We start from the raw sequence: 21,058 nt of genomic DNA on the forward strand, positions 1-21,058 counted from the left end.
TTCCGCGCAAAACTCATAATCTTGTGTACTTGCGGATCACAACTCCTATAGGGGCCGTGTTAAGCAGAAAAGAACGAAACCAACTCAGCCATTGTCACATTTAATTGGACATTGGACAGTTTAATTTTTTACATGAAAATGGTGATGCGGCTTTTTGTGCAAATTTCAGTGAAGTTTCTACATAGTGAAAGACAAATTCCTTAAAATTTTCAAAAATTATCCATACAAACGCTCTTTCGTAAAAAATTTAATTGCTCTGTTAGATTTGGCAATAGCTGATGTGGCTTAGTTCCTTTCTGCCAAACAGGGTGCATGTAGACTTGGTTTCCATACGTAACGCGACACTAATTTGTAAGTCCTCGTATCCCTCGTATCGATCATTGCAGTAGCGTGGCGTGCTTTGCGATATATCGATAGATCTGTCGTTCAAACCTATGGAAAAGGATCGATAAACAGGGTGTTCGGAGCGAACACCTTAATACTCGATTCTTTGCCATAGTTTCAAATGGAGAAATATCGATAATCGATCGTTCAGGCTACGCCACTGGATTATTGACGAGGTATGATTTTTAGTGGACATGCATCATTGACACTCAAGTCTAGCGAGTCGTTTACGCCACCGTGTCCGTGAAAGTTCTTTTTCTTCGTCTCCGTTTGATTTTATTGGTCAAGTTCAAGATTGTAGACGATTTTCCAGCAGATTGCTCAATCGCTCGCCAGCTTTTGCTTGTCCGCAGATCTAGTGCAAAACATTGATACTTATAAAGCACGTTTGCGTTTATATGTGTTCATGTGACCAATCGCAGGAAACACAGTCGATTTTCCAAGTTGGCAACACGGTTTTCCTCCATTCAAATCCATTAAAAATATCGATTTTGGGTGAGGCAAGCCACATCACCAGGAATCGATAGCTTTACATACATTCAGATGAAGGAAAAATAGTGTTGCCAATTTTCAAGAATCGCCTCTGGCGGGCGCGGGACTATGGTCTATAGAGGAAAGATTAAAAAATGCGACTTCTTTTGAGTTTCATATAAAAAAAATCCTATTTTAATATTTCTACAAGCAATTCTATCTTAGTGCTTCAAAGAATAAGTTGCCAACGGTTCAAACTGCTCAGACCATTTTTGTGACAGTTGAGGTAAACATTTGCATCATGTTCAGGGGGTATCATGCCACAAACATAGTATAACAGAGTTTCAAATATTTTTTCCTGAAAACTAAGATTTTTGAAGTGCACGGTCAAACGGCACATTTAATGGATCATAAACTAATCAACAGTACAGAACTGAAATTTGGAGCAAAAGGAAAATGATATACTAGGACTGGCGAATCAATTTGTTATATTGTGAGAGAGGAAGAATCAGAGAGTTCACATTCCCCGACTAAAACACGGGATTTGTCTATTAATGAAGTAATTCCAAGAGCCTTTTGCCAAGAAGCACGTACTAAAAAAAATTTCTCCATTTTTCCCCCTCTTCATTTCTTTTTGGAACTTTATTAAGGTATTAATCCGCAGTTTTCAGATTCAAGTTCATTTAAAAAAATAACTGACTGCCAGTAAGTTGAAAAAGACGCAGTCTCTCATGAATATGGAACAAAATTAGTTAGATATTATGTAAGATTTGTGTGAAGCAGTAGCGCCTTGGAAAATGTGAGGGAAAACGCACGAGATTGGTAAATATATATTCAACCAAATGTACATGTGTTCACACGGTGAACATTTTTGTAAAATTGTGTACGAATTCTTGGAATTAGTGAGGATTGGCTAGATTCTACTACAAATTGTGGTTATTAAAATGTTACCCTCCACGAAAATAAAAACTTTAATCCCCAAGAACCTAAAATTGACTTATAATTATCAAAGCATAGATGATTATTCTACGGAAATTTTGAGACTAAAACTGCTTCACACATTCAAACCAAACCGGAACTTAAGGTCGGTTTGAAGTCTGCAATCAAAAGGGTATAGATTTTTTTTTTTTTCTGTGGTAAAAAAAATTCTGAACTGCATGCAGTCTTGAAGGCCCAAAATTGCTGAATCCACGAAAATGAACTGGAGGGCTTCCATTTTTTCCTTAAGACCCTGAAGGAAGTATTCTGACAGAATCTCAAACTCGAATTTTTTTGACCCAACTTGACAAAAATCGCTCGACCGAAAATGTTGCTTTCAGGTACCAAAGAAACTTGTGATTGCCTCTTTTACCAAGAATTATTATTAATGATGCCCCCAGTCACTCGATCAAACTTAAGATGAAGCCTATGTTAGTAGAAACATGAAAATTAAAGCATTACATAAGAGAGAGTGCATGTAAAAAATACCTCTCTAGAGCTATCTTCTTCAGCCTTTGATCTCTTCACGTGGATGAAATGAAAATTAGCAAGAAAAGTGACTGCCTAGTAACATATTGCGACGTAATTTACGATCATTTATTTTCCTTTCATTTGCCCCATGAAAATCAAATTCAATATCAAACAGAAAGCAGCTTCGGTCAGCTAAAAAAAAAGAAAGAAAAAAAAAAAAAAAACCAACAAATTTATCATCTTAGCCGCCTTAAGGCATTCGGTAATGGGCAACGCCCTCCCTCAGTTTTTTATTTTTTTTCTCGATTCATCGGGTGTGGTGTTAATGAAAAAAATTTCAATTTTGGAAACACATTCAAATAAACCAAATTCTTAGTAAAAAAGATAATGTTTCGTTTTACAATCTTAATGATTTTCAACTTGTTTTAGAGACGAATTGTTACGGTGCGTGTATTAGAAATTCATGAATGTTCCCGACTCAAAATAATCAAATTTTGATTTTGATAGCAAAAATTATCGTAGAGTCTTATGGTATACAAGAGAGGAACGATCGTGCACTTAATATAAGCAGAGTAAAATCCAGATGTTTATTTGATAATAATACTTTTGACTAGCGAACGCAGCGCAACGAGCCATTGCCACTGACCCCTGAACGCAACTATTCGGGCTCTTCGGATGGCCGGGTTACATATCCGAAAAACTGCAGGCGTTTCAATTTTTCTAGCCCATGCATGTGCCGCGTGGTATCATTATGTCGTCGATCAGATGTAGCTTCAGCAAACACGCGGGACGTGGAAGAATCCAGTAAATGGGTGAAGGGCTCATGCACCCCTCTCCACTATCACACGTCATCCACGATTTGTATTCTTGTAGCTTATTTCTTGTCATATTTTATTTTCTCTTCGTGCTTTAGTATACTGCTCTGCTAAGGAAAAACGCAGTATGAGCATTTGAGAGTTGCCAAATTTCCTTCGATAAAATGTTTATTTTCGGGGACAATCATGAATATTTTTCCTTGAACTTTTCAGAAGTTTTAGATCGAATTACAAACAAAATTGTCTGAGAAATTGGTAGACAAATATTCACAAATTTTCCCGAAAATTCGTGATTTACCAAAGAAAATTTGGCAACGCCTGAAGGTTCATACGGCGTTTTTCCTACGCATGGCAGTAAACACGTCCATCTTCAAAACTCCTCTGAGACAAATTCGCGTTTTTCAAGGACGATCCAGTGTAGAGGATTCGTTGTTTTTCACTTAAGATGAGTTTTAAAAAAAAAGCAAGTATCGTCAATTACAGTGCTTTATCAAGTAGACGTTTTTATTTTTTCGATTTTCTCTCTCTTTCCTTTCCTCTTTTTTTCTTTCCTGTTCCTTTTTTTCTGTCTTCTCCCAACATTTTTTTTCAAAAAATTCGCTCGCAGATAAATCCATCGTGGATAATTACAATATTAATTACGGGTAAAACTCGCTTCCTGCATACTGAAGAGCCAATCTTTAAAATATTTTTATTTTTTTTTAAAAAAACAATGCTCAGTTAAGAAAATCACTTTTTCTCCACACAGCTCTACGGTGATAATCATTTCTTTTCGTCACATGCATTTTTACCCTATGAAAACATGTACCTACACTCCTTGATACCAGGAACACCCTAGTGGTAGAGGAAACTGCTGTCCTCGCGCCTTGCAAGTAACGCAAAACTTTCTGACGTGAATTCTCTCTGTTTACTTGGAACGGACTTACTGAAATGCGTGCGTTCGATAATATATTACGTAGCAGGTGTGGTGCGTTGCGTCGAACCAGAGGAAAATTGGACCAGGGGACCTAGACCTTCATAGATAAGTGCTTCGATTATCACACCTCGAGGCGGTCTCTCTCTTCGGATGAACGAATGTCGGAATAGAATTTGTTTATTTGGGTGAAATAAGATGCTTCGCAAGGATTTACGTATAAATCATGGCAAACACTATCTCTCACGCTATACTTGCTGAAATAGACAACAATGATTTCCCAAATTTCCGACAAAGAACTATCGACGTGAGAAGTGCCGAAAATAGCGATAAATCCCAATCGATAAGAAATCAACATCTAATGTTGAAAGTTAACCGCGTTTTTGCTATCAACAGGCAACAAATTGAAACGTAAGAGGAGGAGGTCAAAGTGGAATAAGCGTACGTAAAGTGCAAGATGCAGAGCCGATACAGGGAAAGCTGCAATCATTCAAAACAAACTATCAAGTTGCAAAGTTGATCAAAGCAAATAATTCGCATGAGTACGTGTAATAAATCGAAGGGCTCCCATTTTGAACGCTTGAATGATATTTTCATTTTTAACAGGCTCTCTATACAATGTGGTGCCACTTTGTATGGTCCAATGCATAAACTCGTATATAGACATTTTTTTAAAAGAAAAAACCGAGTTAAAATAAGTTAAAACTGTTTTCGGCACCAGGTACTTTTTGATGCAAATACAAAGTCAGAAGCAAAAACATGAGGACATGGCTCCCATAAAGATTCAAGTGTGAGGCATAGTATCTTTAACATAGTAGCCTTTAATAATATCTCTTAAGCATAATATCTTTCATATAAAAAAAAAAATCCAATATATTATAGCACCGTTGTTAATTTTCTCAAAATCATCAAAAATTTCATGTAGAAAAATCATGCATCCACCCTCCTGATAGATTGTGTTTCGGGAATTGTTACGCCTCTACAAGCTCTGCATGAAATTACGATCAAGAAACATATGGAAAGAGAAAATTGAAAACCAGGTAAACGCCAACAGGTGTTGGTATGATTTCGCATGAAATTACTTACTGCAAATGGGGTTAAGATCTGGGAGTGAAAATTTGGAGTGCATTTAACTACGAAACCCATGTTATCTACCCCTGGAGTGACTCTCATGAATGCGGAGTGGAGCTCACTCTTTTTGCATAGCGATCTCCACTTCATACTCATTGTCAGATCACTCGAATTTTGAGGGCCAAATCAGGATCCAGGGAAAACGCATTCCGGGATCGCTTCCGAGATTTTTAAAAATTCAGCACTCTCGTGTTTAGTGGTTCGCTGGACTTTCTTTTAGAGTGTCCGAAAATTAGGTCCGCGCGCTGATTGGCTGATTCAATGACACGCATTCGGATCGGACGCTATGCATGCCTGTCTAGCTATGATGTCACGATCACGCCATTCGCTTCGCGATGTTGCCCGACCGTTTCGTAAATAATGCCTCTCCCCTCAATTTTTCCGACAATTGCAACCAATTTTTAGTAAATTAGGAAGCTTCACTTTTTCTCTTCTTTTGCTCCGCGTCTTACAGAGATCATTACAATAGTGAAGATTTGTGCGTCTTGCAAGCTTCATATGAAAAATTAGCATACATTTGCATCGTTATAGTTCCGCATACGTTATATTTTTAAATTAACTTGATTACTTAGTTCGTCATCAAAAGTGAAAAAGATACTTTACCTACCTCAACTTCATCAAACAAATGGGCAGCTGTCGCTTTTTGAAAATAAGCAATATAAATTGTGAGTTGCAGCTTATTATCTTTCGAGCATACTTGGTTAATTGTAGAGTCTATCGCATGAATCACGTCAATCGTTATATTTGTAATATTTCAAGATAGGAGGTTAAAAATGAAATACTCATTTGTGCCGATGGTTTTGCAATAATTTTGAGTCATCCATTTAGTGTTGTGAATCGAAAACTTGAGAGCTGATATTTCATCCTCTTTAAACGTAGAAGAAGAACCAAAATCTTCACCTTCCATAATTTTTATGACGTGTTCATGCACTAAACCCTTATTTCCTTCAGAGCCATTTTCCGAAACTTTTTGTGCAGAGATCCATTTTGCGCCATGCCAACCAAGCATTTTACTGATTCGTGAGACGCATGAATTTTGCCTTCTACTTCTTCCAATTTTGTAAGAAAAATTATTGTGCATGTGCGTGTAAATTAGCTTTAAAAAAAATCCAGGTGAAGATTTTTATAATTAAAGCTTGCTACTAAAAATTATCGTAACTACCCTGCGAAAAAGTGAGAATAGCTTATTCCAGCAGAAGTGAACATCATCTGTATTTATCGGTTGTAAAAAGTGCGTGCATCGCGGTGTTGCCATATTTAAGAGCAACTTACTATATCATGAAGGTTTGCTTCAATAATGCTTAAGCGCTGTAGGTAGAGGTGTGAAGAATAATACCACACAGCTGTATATACAATCGTATGCCTATATTTATTGAGCATTTCATAATAAATATTAATGTTCATCCAAGTTTCTTTATTATACATATATTTCGTGTACCTTCATGCAGTCATAAAACTGTTTAAATTAATCCTTACTGCATTCAGGAAACGTTTAAAAAAACGCAACGCTATGCAAATTATCAAAAAATTATTCATTCCATTTTAACATTCCTTTCCGCATAAATACATTCTTCTTAAAATTTATTATCATCTCTATGTATTTAATTATTTAATCAAAACAAAAAAGATAAAGGGATTAACAATATTATCTCTGTGACGTGAAATTATGAATTAAAGTAGATAATTTAAGTTTAAAAAACATTACTAAATATCTAATTTGGCAACTATTCATACCGGACCGGATTAATTCTTAATGAACTGACGAGAGACAAGTGATTGATCATACTATAAAACTGTCAACAACTCAACTCGCCGCCGCGCGCCGCTACACCTTATCTCTGAATGTATACAGCAGGTGCACTTTTGTTGACAGTGTGTAACATTATAACTTCAATCCAACCTGAATATTTTTACAAAGTTTGAATGAAATAATTGTCGAATTTAACCTCATATATTGCGAGGAAATTAAAATAAAAAAGCACACTATTACCAAAATTTAGTGGATGTATAATTTGTAGAACATTTTCAAAATACATGATTTAAAATCAATTGTTCCTATTCCTCTTTTTTTATCAAGTTCAGGACCGGCAAACTTTAAAGCTTCACCTGATTATTTAACTGAATTCTAGATACCATGAGGTCTCTGGAGACCAATCATTCAGGGTGTAATAAAATCCGACTCGAGGAAAAAAGATGCTCCGCGCCTCTCCACTTTCTATTCTTCTCGCGCCAATAAAAAAATTATGACTCTCATTTAAAATGCATTTATCGAGACAGTGATAAAATGGAAAATTTTTGAAGGAGCTCCATTGCGCCTCATCAAAAAATCAACTTTGTTTTTTCTCTTCTCTCTCTTTACATTCGTTTAATTTTTTATTTTATTTAACCTTTTGTTGTTTCATTCTTTAAGGGAGGAAGTGAAGCTATTAAAGTTTCAAGCACATAGAGAAAATGGGTCGTGAAATAATAATTAGAGGAAAAATAGTCGCCAAAAACCTTAATTATTACTCTTTATGTAATCAGAAGAGCTTTTGGGTTAATTTTTTATTGAGGCGACGCGGTTTTTTCTCGATTTAGGTGTGCATGTAATGATGTGTCCGTGTAATGAAACTTTTTTTTATCTCATCATTCATGAACACTCTTTCTTCAATTATGTAAAAATGTTTGTTGTCGTCGGTCATATTTAGCTAGAGACACATTTTTTTCAGACGCTAACAAATATAAACAGGAAAGGAACCTTTTCCCCAATACCCTGCTTTCCTACCGGATATTCAGAAAAAAAATGTACGGTTTGTTGTGTATAGTATAACTCTTATATTCTTCCTTCCGAAAGTTGGTGACACTGCTTCTCTACCATCAAGAAGTAGCTATTCAAAGTTTAAATTTGATATTTTCTAGAACTAAAATTTTGGAATTAAAATGCAAATTCACGCTGACTATTGGCATGAAATGAACTGAAGCAATCTTAGCGTATCGATAGCAGAGGTTGAAAAATGCGTATATATCCGATTGCGAATTTCCAAGTCTCTCCTCATGTTCTCTTGTTTAAAAAAAAAAGAAAGGAATCTGACCGAAAGTGTTTCTTAAAATTTCTTTGAATTTTCTCTATTAGATCCTCAACTCAAAAATATCCTCAAAAAGTGGCTAAGAAGTATTTTGATTTCTTTAAAAACACTTATTTTTTTAAAATGTAAAATAGGATATTTTTTTAACGTTGCAATGAAGATTAATATAACCATGGTTACCCTCCCTCAAAAAAGAAAAAGATATTCGTCGAAAACTCAATCTCCGATTTTTCAACCCAGTTCGATAGTAATTAATCCCCCGAAAATCGCCCGATGGGAAAATCGCCCTATAAAACATTCATTTTTTAGGAAACATATGAATTATTTTTCCTTGAAATTTTCAGATACCGTAGACTAAACTGCGAATGAAATTCTCTGAAAAATTAGTACAGAGATGCACACAAATTTTCCTGGAAATTTGAATTTTATCAGTGGAAATTTGGCAACGTCTGATGGCCCTTACAGCGTTTTTCCTTAGCACGGCAGAGTTGCGGTGAACAACAATGATCCTGTCTCAAATATATTCTGTCGTGACGTTTTGTGGTCATGAGGTTAAGGTTTAGAAGTTTGTCTTGTCATTTTCTGAGCGTAATCAGCGCGTTTAACAAGCTTGTGTCAGCATAGCATGGGGGTGGGAGACAATTCATTTGAGCGGTCATCGTCAGAGTAAAATAACAGTCACCCAGTCCCTAGCTAATCTCACGTCATGCAATTATCCCTTCATTGCAATGGCTGAGTAAAAAAGAAGAAGAAAAAACTCGTCACTTCCGTAGAGAGAAAGCCCTTCCCCTTTTCCTCTCCAAGCTTTCTTGAGCGAATTCTTCTTGCCTTGAAATAATGTTTATATGTATTAAGGTACACATATAAAAACGTTAAACGGGGGAAAAAAGACAAAACGACCAATCAGCAGCTTTTTTTCTCTTTTATTTCCCTAGACCAGTTTATTTTATTTTATTTTTGTTTTATTTGTTCAATGATGGAATTTCATGTATCTTTTTCACTGAGAATCACCAAAGGCATCTCCATTTTCAGAGTGATACCGCTGTCTCAATTTCGAAAAATTTAGCTAAAAGGCGTTTTATCCATGGGTAATCGCATGTGCCGGAAAGTTTAGTCAAAAAATATAAAGACGCGATGAAAAGCGCGTAATTTATCTGAGATATGATCTTTTTCTTTTTAGTCACTGAAACATCCCCGAGTGAATAATAGGGAAAGAGGCCAGTGTGAGGTGTTATCAAATTCTTGACACATGCCAGGTTTGTGGAAAGTTCATCGAAAATAGGAAAATTATCAGGGAGTTCGATGAAATCTGTTCGAGGTCTCATGTATTCCGATTCAAAGAATGAACGCAGTGAGAGAAGAAGAGGAAAAAGTAAAAGGAGGGGAATATTTATGATTTTAGAGGAAAGGCTCTCTCTAATTCTCATAAATACTCGCCGGAATTTTTTCAGAGATATATATTTACCATCGTATTAATCTCAACTGTCTGACCTCATGAGTTCAAAGCTTGAGAGTATCGCCCGGAGATAGTCAAAATAATTCATTTAAAATTTGGATCACTGGACTATCACTCTTTTTTATTTTTACCCTTTCCCTCACTGCCTGCAATTAACTATTCTGAAATATCGAAGTTTTTAAAGGATCAACGCATTTCGACGGTGAAACTACTAGACCACGTATCTCGTTTGCGGTGTTTAAAAATCTCCACTCACATTTTATTTTTTTGAAGGAGATCAAATCAATATCATTCCTTGCAATTTTCACAGATTTTTCTCCGCACAAAGAGGAAAAATCACGGAAGTTTTCACGAATTGACGTTGAGCAGTTTTCTATTTAAAAAATAAAGTATGACAGGAAGTCTGCGACGTCGCAAACCGAGATACGTGGTTTGGTAGTTTCACCGTCGATTTGCGTTTTAACACTATGTTACATGATAAAATGGAAGAAACCTCTTAATTTCATCAGTCTCGCCTAAAATCTCTAGTAATTTATGTAGGAACCTGACTAATAATATGCTCCAAACAGCATACAAAAATCAACAGAAATGAATCTAAAAAGCAAAGACCCTTTTTAAATAATATACAATTTCGACCAGACCGAGGGAGTGAAATCTTAAAACTTACCTTAGAATCCCAGAGAATTTGGGAGCACTTTAATAAAAATTACAATAGATGTCTTAATATTTCTGCTCTGAAGTAATAGTGAAGGTGGAATTACAATGTAAAATTCAAATAGAAAGTAGAATTCTGGTTCTCGAGGGAAGGATTATGTGAGACTTCGGCTGGAATTTTAAGACTTTCCTTGAAACCTCTTTGACTTAAAACCCCCTCGAGATCACCTCAAGTAAAAGTATGTTCATTTACACAAGGAAAGTTTAATTCGGCAGAGTTACAGGGAGCGTCATAAGATTGCGGTCTTTTGCGCTCCTCCAGGGTTGTGCGCGTCAATTTGAAATTTCCCGGGGTTTTTCAAATGTATGGTTTTGCAAAAAAGGAAAAAACGCGGGAACCAATCGGAAACAGCGCTCGGGACAGCGAGAAGAGCGGGAACTTACAATTATTTGTTTACAATCTTCTTAACCATACTTTTCCATGTTTTCGTTGCTCATTCCTCACTATGCCTCACCTCTGAAGTTATTTTCGATTTTTCTTCAAAAAATGTAAGTTATCATTGAGTGTTTACTTTAGAGCTGCTGTTTCGGGGCTTTACCATTGTCATTTTCTATATATTAATTCTCGTTCCAAGAAATTTATCACATACCATTGTATGCAAAGCATGAATCCTCTACATTCACAGCTTAAACCTCTGCGTTCATTTATTTTCAATCGGAGGTAGGACTGGCAAGAAAACCTATTAATTACGGTCAAATTTGACTTCGGAAACGTAAATTCTGCCGAACATTCAATGCAGTAGGATCGGTTCATCTTAAGGCGGAACAATGTCACAAGATCTCATTCATGCTGGTTAAAAAGATCTAAAACTGAATTTTGTCAGTCATAGAATCAAGTGAATTTTGCTGGCATCCCTTGCAACACTAATTTAACAAACTTTTGTGCAAGGACATGAGTCCATACATGCACTCCAAAATTCATTATCATATGTTTCTACCAAGGGTAAGTGCTCTCTGAATGTGTTCATGAAATTAGCTCATCACAAGATGCAAATTTGTAAGTTTTCCTCTTATTACGTCTGAAGTTCTCAATCGACTCCATCTTAAACTTTCTATTGCAAGTTTGTATCATTAAGGTGATTCGTTGGATGCCATATTATGTGTCAGAACGGCATGCGATATATTGCATTAATTGGTTCTATTTATTCAGCCCTCTAATCATTTTTCTCAAATTTTGAGATCGCAATTCTGTTGTCAGGAGACTAAAGCACTCACTTACCAATTTTAACAAAGAAATTCAACGTAATAAAGGCATGGTTGTTTTAGAGAGAGAGTATCGCATTCGAGTGCAGTTTCGATATCGGTACCTATCGAATACAATGTTTTCTCTCTAAAAAAACCATGCCTTTATTACGTTGAATTTCTTTGTTAAAATTGGTAAGTGAGTGCTTTAGTCTCCTGACAATAGAATTGGGTTCTCAAAATTTGAGAAAAATGACGAGTAGCTGAATAAATGGAACCAATTGATGCGATATATCGCATGCCGTTCTGACACATAATATGGCGTCCATCGAATCACCTTAAAGTGAACTCATGGCCTGATGCACTTTGCATCAAGGCCCTGTAGGAGGAATCAGAGAAACTTTTCCTCCACAAAGAAATCCCACCTAGTCATGGACCTGAACATTTTGCACGAATACATAAGACAATAAGAAGTTGAAGTGATGAGTTTGTCTTATTCAGCAGAAATACTTATGTAACTCTTCTGAATGTCACGCGTTTTTACAGGAGTGGATGATGTTTAGTCTTCAAGTTGCCTTTCGCCAATGCCTGAAAAATGTTTATTATCTTTGCCCACAGTGATGTCCACAGAGGATAATGAACCAAACTGGAACAAACTATTAGAACAGGATGACACCACGACGAACTCCCCAAAACATAATGGCTCTGTTGGAATAGATATTCCTCCAAGTGAAGAGGCAACTGAATTGGACAGATGTATCAGTCAAAGCGAGGCAGAGCAAACCAAATTTCTTCCTACAACGAATGACTCCACGAATCTCAAGAATGGGATCAACACTCATGGTGTGAATACAATACAGATCCTAACAGGGAAAAACAAGGATATTACTCTCACCTCAAACGACAAGAAAGACAAATTCAGGCCGTATTCATTATTCCCTTGTTTCAATTTTAGTTCCAATAGTACAAATTTTTCTACAGGAAAAAGTGAAATACCAAACAGCCCTCTCATAAATGGCACAAAAGTTTACATGACTAACAACCGAAAAAGTCAAACAGATGTCAATGCAGAATGGAAGAGCATCAAAAGTCATACAAATTCCCTCCAGAAGAGCTCAAAATTCATTCCAAGATGCAGTAAGTATCAATTTATTATGTTTCCACTTAGAAATTTAAGACATTTTTATCTTCCAAGTAATATTGTTCAGGTTGAATTATGTCTGTGATTCACCTTTGAGTGATTGGTTTCTTTTCAAGACTTAAAGATTGATGAATTTTGCAGAAGTTAATTCTATGGAAGTGATGTTACGTAATGCGCATCTAACTTAATCATTAATCTACTCTTTTTCAAAGTTATGACACTGATTTATCACCACAAGAGAGTCTTTCCTAATCGTATTAAAATTTCTCTTATCTGTTGCTATTTTTTTTCTCTCTTTTCCGTATCTACAATCGGAAAGAAGACAGAAAAAGTCTGTAACAAACGTCCTCTAATTAGTCTATTCTTTGACTAATTACTTTTAGGTATCAACCAAATTGCTTTGCTCCGATTGCTCACTCCAACTCTCCCCTCCTCATCTTTTTCTTCATTTTTATGACCATACGGTTTAAGACAGATTTTCATGTTCTGAAGGATCGCATATTGCATCTATTATTAACTTGTTTTGAATGAAGGTATAAAAAGTTGATACTTATAAATTATTTATTACAAATCCAAATGCATTTCGGTCCTAGGAGCCATCATCAGTGGAATACGTAGGCGCACAATACACAAGCAAAGATACATGCAATTGTAAGCAGTTTGATTTCAAAATTGGTATGCCTATACCAACCATTGCATGTATCCTTGCTTGTGTATTGTGCGCCTATGTATCCCACTGATGATGACCCCTAGAGCTGAAATGCGTTTGGATATGTAATAAATAATTTTAAGCATCTTCTTAATATACCCCCATTCAAAACTGATTTTCAAGATAAAATTGTACTTTCTGATTATACTGCAAGGAATATATAACTCTCATTCAATATGTTATGGAGAGGGAGATCTCATGTCTCTGATGAGGAAAGATTGAGTATTTTCATCATCAATACCCTATTTAAACCTATCGAAAAGTAACTATAAGAATGTTGGCCCTCAAATGTGAAGACTCTGCAGCCCTCCTTTCTTAGGTATTTCATGAAAGTTGACTTTGAATTTACATCTTCAAGTCAAAAATTCTATGAACTGTGAACCATGTGACTGAAAAAGTTTCAGAACCTTGCAACTAAGTAAGGAATAAAGATGAGTCACACAATTTTAATATTGAATTTTCCTCGTCAATTTTTGCTCGCACCACATGATACTTTTTAAAATCTTTGTAATGTAATTCTGAAGTACCGCAAACTTGAGTTTATCCTGCTGCTTGTGGTAGGGTTTTTTTGTTTGAAAAGAGACATCATTCTTTCTTTTTTTTCGAAAATGATGAGTTATAATTTCAGAAATTCAGGGTATGGTTTATCTCGTCTTAGAGTTCCCAGTTCTCTCTTTCACCCTCATTCATATTTTGTATACAAACCTATCTTCCTCACACCAAACATCTCAAATAATTTAAATAAGTACGCCTAAATGTCGTGAACAGTCTATTTTGCTGTATTGAATATGACTATATAATTTGCCAGACAGAATACATTCGGTTTTTGAATATTTAATGTCGCAGAGGGAGAGACATAATGGCACCAGGAATGACTTCCTCCAGCAAGATAATTCCATACTGATCATTAATGCTGACCCCCTCCAGTATGTCAATTTCTCTGTTGTATCACGTACTTTGCAACATGAAGTGTTTTTTTAGTTTCTGTCATTCTGATCTATTTTTGACCAGCTAAATCTGGGGATCATTCAAAGTCATGGATATAAGTGTCAAAAAAATTTTACTCTTTCATTTTGGTCTGTTCAATATTGAATCATGTGTTCTTCTTTCATGAATCAATAGGCAGAGTGAAATGATTATTTTGTCATTTAAAAACTGTGCACACCATAGTAATATTTTACGCAGAAAACGATTTTTGCTGTGAAAGTTTTAAGCTTAGAAGTGAAAACATTTATGAATATGACTAAATTCTGCATTACAGTATAAATTTTCCCATTTCAAAAAATGAACATTCATCTAGTTTATTCAGTATAATAGTGTGTAACTTTTGCTTTTTTTCTTTCAGATTGTTGGCTGATTATACTTTACCTAGGTCTCGTGCTCACATCTTTATTATGTGGCGTGATGTGGTTTACAAATGTCTACCAAACTGAAATAGCAAAGGTAAGTTTCAAATGCCTTGGGGTATCATATAATTTTTCCTCCATAACATTAGCATTTTATTCACTTGCTGTTTATTGAATAAAATAAATTTGCTCCTTTTATTTGACATCATAACTTGGTTTTATGGTGAATTACTTTTGAGTTTGCAGACTTAAACAGCCAAACATATGTATAATGCGGCCAGAGTTTATTGAAAAAAATCACCAAGACTAAATGAAAGAAGCGGACAGCTGCGGTTAAAATATTGACATCTGAAAACACAGGATAATTATTCATAAAATTCTTAAACCAAGTTATTTTGTACCATCTGCGATTAAAAGTGTTTCGGGAAATTCAATTCATAGGGGCATCAAAATTGGATTTTTCTTTTAAATGCTAAAAAGATTGTGAAGTTCCCTCGACATGATTATTTTGGCAAAATGCAATCTCTTCTTATTAGTATCATGGTATAAATGACAAATATCATGTGAGGAACTTTTTCTGATTCTCTCTGCAATCAGAACCTCCCTTTACAAATTAATATAATCCCAGAATCCCAATTTTCATCAGTTTTATTTGTGGAAAAATCATGCTCAACCATTATCCCCTTCCAAACCAGAAGCAGTCTTCTGAACGTGCAAGTTATTATGATGTTCAGCTCTGGTTTCCTCTCCTTGTAGCACTGTAGAAAAAAATTGGAAAGTGGTGGCAGTCTCAAATTTGTTTACACCGTAACATAGGTGAATACAAAATGGTGTCAATATTCCCACAAAGTCTGAAATTCAAGGTATGAAAAACGGAAGTTTTTGTCAGTAGTTTTGGCATTTCTCAACAAAGAGCAATTTTAGATATTTTAAAGTCGGTATGATTTTATTTCTTAAGCCACACCATTTTTTAAAGAATTAATGACAAAAATGTCTGCATGCATTTACGTTATCGACCTCTTTTCAAAATATCCAACATGCTGACACCTCGATTTTTTCCTCTGCTGTGACGCAAGTTTAACCTTTAGAATGAGAAACTATTGCTTTTGCTCTGGATGGTATATTCATGAACAACATTTTCACTAAAAAGGTTGTTGGTTTCTTGTTTCTAAAAAAACCTCAGCACATTTATGCTTTATCTTTATCTTCTGTTGCTTTACTCTAACTAGTTTGTTTTCTCTTCCTTTTTAGAAACTGACGCTTTACAATGGTAGCTTGCTGATGAATAATTGGGCCAATTCATCTGTGAAACCAAATGTGTGTGTTTATGCATTTAATTACACCAATGCAGATGAGTTCCTTACATCCAATGATGACAAAATGAGGCTGAAAGTGCAAGAAGTTGGTCCATATTGCTACAAGTAATTGTTATTTATCTATTTCTACTAGCTCCTTATTATTAATGTTTTAGCAGCATGTTCGGTAATCTATCGCATAAGACTAGGTGATTTGTCATGTTTGAATCTATTGTGATTTTTGAATGCTAAGTGATGCTGATAGTGGGTGAATTTTTCAACCAATTTAAGGCAGAAATAGATGAAATAACAAAATTTTCAAAAAAATTAGAAATAAGATGAACCAACTTGTAGAAAACCGGCAGAAAAAAATTGTATCCACTATACTTTGAACTAAATCATTATCACCGATTGATACCATTCTCACTCACAAATAACTAAATCATTATCACTGATTGATACCATACTCACTCACAAATACGCACCATGAACTTAATTTTCAATCGCAGAAACTCTAGTTGAGAGAATTGTTGTTCACCATTTACAAATGGAAACAAGGATTTTTGAAGCATAGCAGAAAATTCATGACATTCATTGGCACTGATTGCATCAATTCGATTTACAGATCAATTTAAAGTTTTAATTGATAGAATTTAACAGTTTTAGATGAGACCCTTGAGGTAGTTGGGAATGATGAAAGACAAGTAAACAACCAGCAAGTATGATGCAAAAATATACTGTTGTTCATCGCAGAAATTCGCCTATATGTAGTCATAGTAGCACTTATCAGATGGTTATTTGCAATAGCTGATAAAAAGAAATCAACATTTGCACAATTTATGGTAAACAATGAGTTGCAGGGAATCATTTTACTGTGAAAAATAGATGTGGGCATGAATTGTTTGTATTGTATGTTTGCCATAGCAATTTTTTGGCAGAAATTCTTAGAAAAGCCCCAAGGGCTCATAAAGCAAATCTTCTCACTCCCTTGTTGTGAGCAGATTTAAAAAGAACAAAGCAGCAAGTGGAGGCCTCCCACCCTTTCATTGCTGCAGAAAAGGTGAAAGGAATCGAGGAGTCAAAGAAAGTGTAAACATATCCCAATAATTTTATATTTATTTGACCAACAACTTTGATTCACACTAAACAACACACACGACGCCCCCCCCCCCCCCCCCCCCATCCTTGCTCCAAGGCAGCTTAATTTGCCTTTGTTACTCGTCGCGAGATTTTATCAGAGTTGGAGTGAAGTTTGATTGCTTTCCCTGCCTGCAGATAATGCGGCGATGATTCATACCGCATTGTCAATGCCAATGAAGCCCATCTGCAGCAGGAAGTGAGATGATCTATCTTAAAAATGTACACCATTCTTTCATAAGTACTTTTTGGTGTGGCTAATGTGGTCCAGTGTTAGTGTCAAGGGTGCAAAATTTCAATGACTTTTCGATTCTAGTACCTGTAGGATATGCTTACCAGCAAAATCCTACCAGATGAAAGAAAAAAGCTTTTCGGTTATCTCTCCTGTCATCAACATCCAATAAATGTAAAACATCAAGTTACCGATTGAATTCTGGTTGCTGACCAGAATAATAGGTTCATGTGGAGTTTTCAGAATATGTACAAGCAGAACTTTGTCCTTAATGGAGAATTTGCACGCAATTATTTTATTGCTTCATTTGAAAGTGCTGATAGAGCTGATTTTGCAGTATTTTTTATAATTTTTTTTGGATATGGGAAAAAGTATAAAAATAGATTTAGAATTTGGAAAATGGGCCGCCTAGTGACGTCATCTGGCGACATTTCCCATTTAAACGCATGTATTTTAGCAGATTAGATTATTTTGTCATATCTCCTCCAATAATTTCCCAATTTATGAACCAAGGGTATCCTTGTGTTCAGCTCACTTGGGACGTCCATTCAATCATGGAATTCATCAAATTTCAGACACCTGCAAATTCTTCATCAGGGAAACTAGCTGTAACATTGTTGCCTGTTCCCAGAAAGGGCCACAGATCTAGTCAAATCTGTCGGAGTCAAATACTCTTCGCTTTAATTTTTTCAAAGATTTCTTTAGCTCCGTAGTGGTTTACTTTTTATGGTAGCTCCTTAGGATTGTATTGATACTTACACACTTTTCCTAATAATTGCTGCCTTTCTGTGCCTTTATTTTTCAACTTTCCCATGGGTGTTTTGAGTTTTTTTAAATACTTGTGCCTGATCCAATATTTTTCATTGTATGATGAGAACAGAGATAAGTGAAACTTTTTCTGTACAAGAGTCATATCAAAATTAGGGATGGTGAAACAAATTTTAATGAAGAGTCATTCTCGGACCTGTAATATTTTTCATAGGCGTTAGCATTTTTTTTCAAGAGCCCTTGTTCAGTTTGTATTATTTATTGTGTCTTTGTAAATTTTTTGTCATCAAATTCTAATTTCAATAACATCTGCCCTCAGGGAATCCGTGTTGCGGACGAACGTTGTGTTCAATGATGATGATGGAACAGTGACATTCAGTGAATTTAGATCTCATGAATTTGATGAAGATGCTTCTCGGGGAAACAAAGATGATCTCTTGACTTTACCAAACGTTCCTGTCATTGTAAGTTAATTCTCTTCAATACTTGCATGATTTTCCATGTGAATGAAAAGAGAGGAAGGAGCAGAGTTGCCGCAATTGGACATATTTCTATCAAACAGAACTATGTGCATTATGACGTGAGCCCTGTTATGCATGTATTCTTATGGGTCTCAGGGCTCATGTCTGAATGCACTTAGTTCTGTTTGATAGAAATATGTCCAATTAGAGAATACTAAGAAATCTCAGGAAAAATAACAAAAAAGTCAGGGAAAATTATTCAAATCATCTTTGTTCGTGTTCTAGATTAAATTTGACGTTTCAAACAACACATTCTTGCAAAAAATATTTCCAATTCTGTTTTTATATCCATCTGGCTTTCCCTCAAATGTCAGAGAATTTTACCAAAATGTAGCAGAGAATTGAGAAAAATGTTAGCTAATTTTATCTTCTGAATTCTGTGGCAACTCTGAAGGAAGCAAAATTTTTATGATGCACTATCAAAGGCAAAAATTCATATGAATGCTTGTGCGTGTCATAAACATGAAATGGCATTGTAATGGGTCCATTCATATATGATCAAAACTATAAATAAGTTATGTACGAAACATGTGTGTAATGAGTATTGTGTTTTCTTTTCTTCCAAGATTATTTTTCCACTTGAGAAAAATATCACTATGTTTCTGAATAAATGAACCTTTACTTATCTGCTTGAATCAGTCGGCTAGAACAAAGCAAAGTTATCTAGCATCTCATTAAAGTCATTATCAAGTGAACTTCGTAAAGGTGATTCTTCGCACACAACTCTTTTGTACTCTCTATCTACCTACCAAAAAAAGATCTTATCGCTACTTTTCATTCATTCTCTTTGATCAATCATGCGTTTCTATTTTCTTTCTTTCTTGTGCTCATATTAATGAATTGAGGATTTCCCAATTCATTTCCGATCTCTAACAATTACATCTGCATTGAAATTGCAATGGTCTCTTTTCCTGCTGTCATCAAATTAATTAATTAAAATAGTCTTTACTTTAAATCCATCTTTCTTTTATCAATTAAACTTTGTTTTCAGTTTTAGAATCATGCTTCACAATCAGTCAAACCCTTATTTCAAAAAGATTTTTGTTTACATTATTGCACCTATATACATGAGTTGATTGGCTGAAACTGCATTGTTGGCCAATCAGAAGTCTTTGAACAGTCTTACCCCCAGTTGCAATTCATCCTATGTATTTAAGGATACCCTGTTTCCCTGACAAAGGCCTTAACGGATTGTTATGAATTATGCTACGCTGAATTTTTTAATTTCAGACGTTCCTTCCCTCTTATCTCGCCCCAACCTCTACCCTAAAGACATAAGGGTAGACCTTTGGTCTACTTTTTGCTCCTGAAAAATGACATCACTTTTTGCCTGGCCTCTTCTCTCTTTGCTCATACAAAATTTGAATTTTCCTAGTTGGTATATCCCTCAAAACTTTTGACAATTTCAAAGAAAAAACTGAAAAAAAAAATTAAACTTAATTAAAAATTTAAATTGCCTTTTGCACAACACTACACAATTTCAGACATTTTTCCTCCCCCATAACTCACGCGATATGTGGACCGAGATTTCCTCCTCCCTCCCTCAGATTATGATGTAATTCATGGACGTATTGTTGCTATTCGTCCATTTAGTCATCATTAAAAAAGCCTGTTGAAAAAATGTCATGATGAAACCAACGAATGTTATTTACTGATGTAGTGTTGAGCGCATAAAAACATTCAGATCATTCCTATCCATCACGGGCTTTACAATTTTTCTGTAATTGTAGGCAACATATATATCGATTGTTCCCTGCGAAAAGGAGCTTATTTACCTCGATTGCAACATTGCACACCACGGTTAATGCTTCAATTTCTATCAATATTTTTTAAAAGATACGCACAGATTCTCTGAAAAATTTAAAATAATTTTACGAACGATTTTAATTGAAATCACAAGAAATTTCGACGCGACATTATATTTAGTCCTATTTTTCTTTTCTTTGTTTTTACCAGAAAAAACCATGGTCCCTGATTCTACATCGTAGCTATTAGGAAAGTTATTTTCATAATTTTATGGTGAAAATTAGAAGGCAGTCATAAATAATGACGCATCGTTTAAGTGTCGCAGAGATTTTAGCGTTCGTCCTGCCAGCGAGGGTCGGCAGGGCGGTCAAGACATCTTCGCAGTTTGACGCGCCTTCAATCCGGCGGAGCTGCAACATGCTTACACCCGTGGTCAAATAGTTGTATGTCACGCCTGCCGTAAACGAACTCAAATATTGATGGTTCCACGTGAAAAGGAGCTTATTTACCTCGATTGCAACGTTGCAAACCACAGTTAGTGCTTCAATTTCAATCAATATTTTTTAAAAGATACGCATAGAGC

The 21,058-nt window shown here is 35.4% G+C and overlaps 1 protein-coding gene across 4 annotated transcripts in view; it reads left to right on the forward strand.

The window, feature by feature from the left end:
* LOC109033929 (scavenger receptor class B member 1) overlaps positions 1-21,058 on the forward strand; it is a 61,230-nt gene that overhangs the window by 31,073 nt on the left and 9,099 nt on the right. For 3 of the 4 annotated variants that reach the window (XM_019046786.2, XM_019046784.2, XM_019046785.2), the window contains 4 exons: positions 12,199-12,717; positions 14,776-14,873; positions 16,028-16,197; positions 18,528-18,672. In XM_019046786.2, coding sequence (XP_018902331.2) covers positions 12,201-12,717; positions 14,776-14,873; positions 16,028-16,197; positions 18,528-18,672 — 930 coding nt within the window. In that variant the 5' untranslated portion in view covers positions 12,199-12,200. Of the gene's footprint in view, positions 1-5,671; positions 5,829-12,198; positions 12,718-14,775; positions 14,874-16,027; positions 16,198-18,527; positions 18,673-21,058 lie in introns of those variants that run through there. The other variant, XM_019046783.2, reaches the window with a different exon arrangement.

The sequence above is a fragment of the Bemisia tabaci genome, chromosome 3 (genome assembly GCF_918797505.1).
Source record: "Bemisia tabaci chromosome 3, PGI_BMITA_v3".
NCBI classification, from domain to species: domain Eukaryota; kingdom Metazoa; phylum Arthropoda; class Insecta; order Hemiptera; family Aleyrodidae; genus Bemisia; species Bemisia tabaci.